General features: G+C 39.3%; 1 protein-coding gene across 1 annotated transcript; it reads left to right on the forward strand.

Moving 5' to 3' along the window:
• Positions 1–455: 455 nt before the first annotated feature.
• Positions 456–1,058, forward strand: LOC112505256 (NDR1/HIN1-like protein 12). Its single transcript, XM_025109190.1, has one exon. It carries the CDS (start codon positions 456–458, stop codon positions 1,056–1,058), a length of 603 nt encoding a protein of 200 aa, XP_024964958.1.
• Positions 1,059–1,339: the final 281 nt, after the last annotated feature.

Here is a 1,339-nt window from a genome sequence, read left to right on the forward strand (position 1 = left end):
TTATTACCAATGAGTTGCGCTTTAGAAGAGCATCTATCTTGACAAACGAATATTAACCAACTTTAAACAAGCACATTTTCTTAACGAGTGAACATGAACATACAAAATTTCATTCGTTTATCGTTCGTGTTCGTTTACGGCCCTAATTTTAAGTAGTGTATTTTTTAAACATATATGTCCATTACATTGAAGCATACCATAGTACCATACTCGTATATACGACACTTTATAAGATTTAGGTTCGACCCCTTGGTTTAAAAAGCTTGTGTTCCGTGTCTGTGGATGATATAACAAGTAAAAGAAAAAGAAGAAGAAGATTCTAATTGTAGAAGAAGATGTCAGAGAGTAGCTTTACATATGGGTAACGTACCTTAACTTTTTTATTCCTTCCCTTCAAAACCACCCTCTACCTACCTCTCAATAAACAATACATTTCCATGCGGTCCCACTTCTCGATGCCAAAACCGCCGGTGCTCGGCCCCCAACGCCGTACCAATCCCTTGATCTGGTTCTTAGCCTTCATCTGCGCCATCATAGCCATCATCGTCATCATCGCCGGCATCATCGTCTTCATCGGATACCTCGCCATCCGCCCTAAAGTACCTCTCCTCTACGTCAACGCCGCTCGTCTCGACGAAGTCATGTACGATCAAACCGGCGTTCTCTCCGTCCGATTAATACTCATTATAAAAGCCGAGAACCATAACCTCAAAGCACACGTCACCTACTACAACACAAAACTCATCCTCCGTTACCACGGGCTGAGCATCGCGCAATTGGTGGCGGATCCGTTCGATGTACGAAAGAACACGACGAAGGAGCTGAGTTACGTGGTGGAGTCATCGCCGATTCCATTAGAACCGGCGCAACAGGATTTGACGCAACAGGCGTTGGAGAAGGGAACGACGATGCCGTTCTTCTTGAAAGGGAATTCAAGGACGAGATGGAGAGTTGGACCGCTGGGTTCGGTGAAGTTCTGGTTGCATATGAATTGCCGGATTTTGTTGCCGATCAACGGCAGCATCGTCTACCCACACTGTACCACCAAATCGCATTGACGACGATATATATATATATATACTTTTCGTATCTATAATTTTAGGGGACGAGATTTTTGAAAGTTATAAATTATACAAAAACAGTTATGTGATTATTTAATTCAATAAAAATATGCTTCTGGAAAATATTGTTTTGTATTAATGAATAAAATCTGAGGATCATTAAACCATACACACAAATCATATAATATCTTATATTTGACTCCTTAAAACTAAGTTAATAGATCAATATTAAAAATTTATTTTTAATAATATATATTTAATTTATTAATAGTTAATAA

The sequence above is a fragment of the Cynara cardunculus genome, unplaced genomic scaffold, assembly GCF_001531365.2.
Source record: "Cynara cardunculus var. scolymus isolate 2C unplaced genomic scaffold, CcrdV1 Un_Scaffold_9329, whole genome shotgun sequence".
Lineage (NCBI taxonomy): Eukaryota > Viridiplantae > Streptophyta > Magnoliopsida > Asterales > Asteraceae > Cynara > Cynara cardunculus.

What these genes read in the sequence shown, in the direction of transcription:
- LOC112505256 (XM_025109190.1), top strand. Translation starts at nt 456, where the DNA reads ATGCCAAAACCGCCGGTGCTCGGCCCCCAACGCCGTACCAATCCCTTG.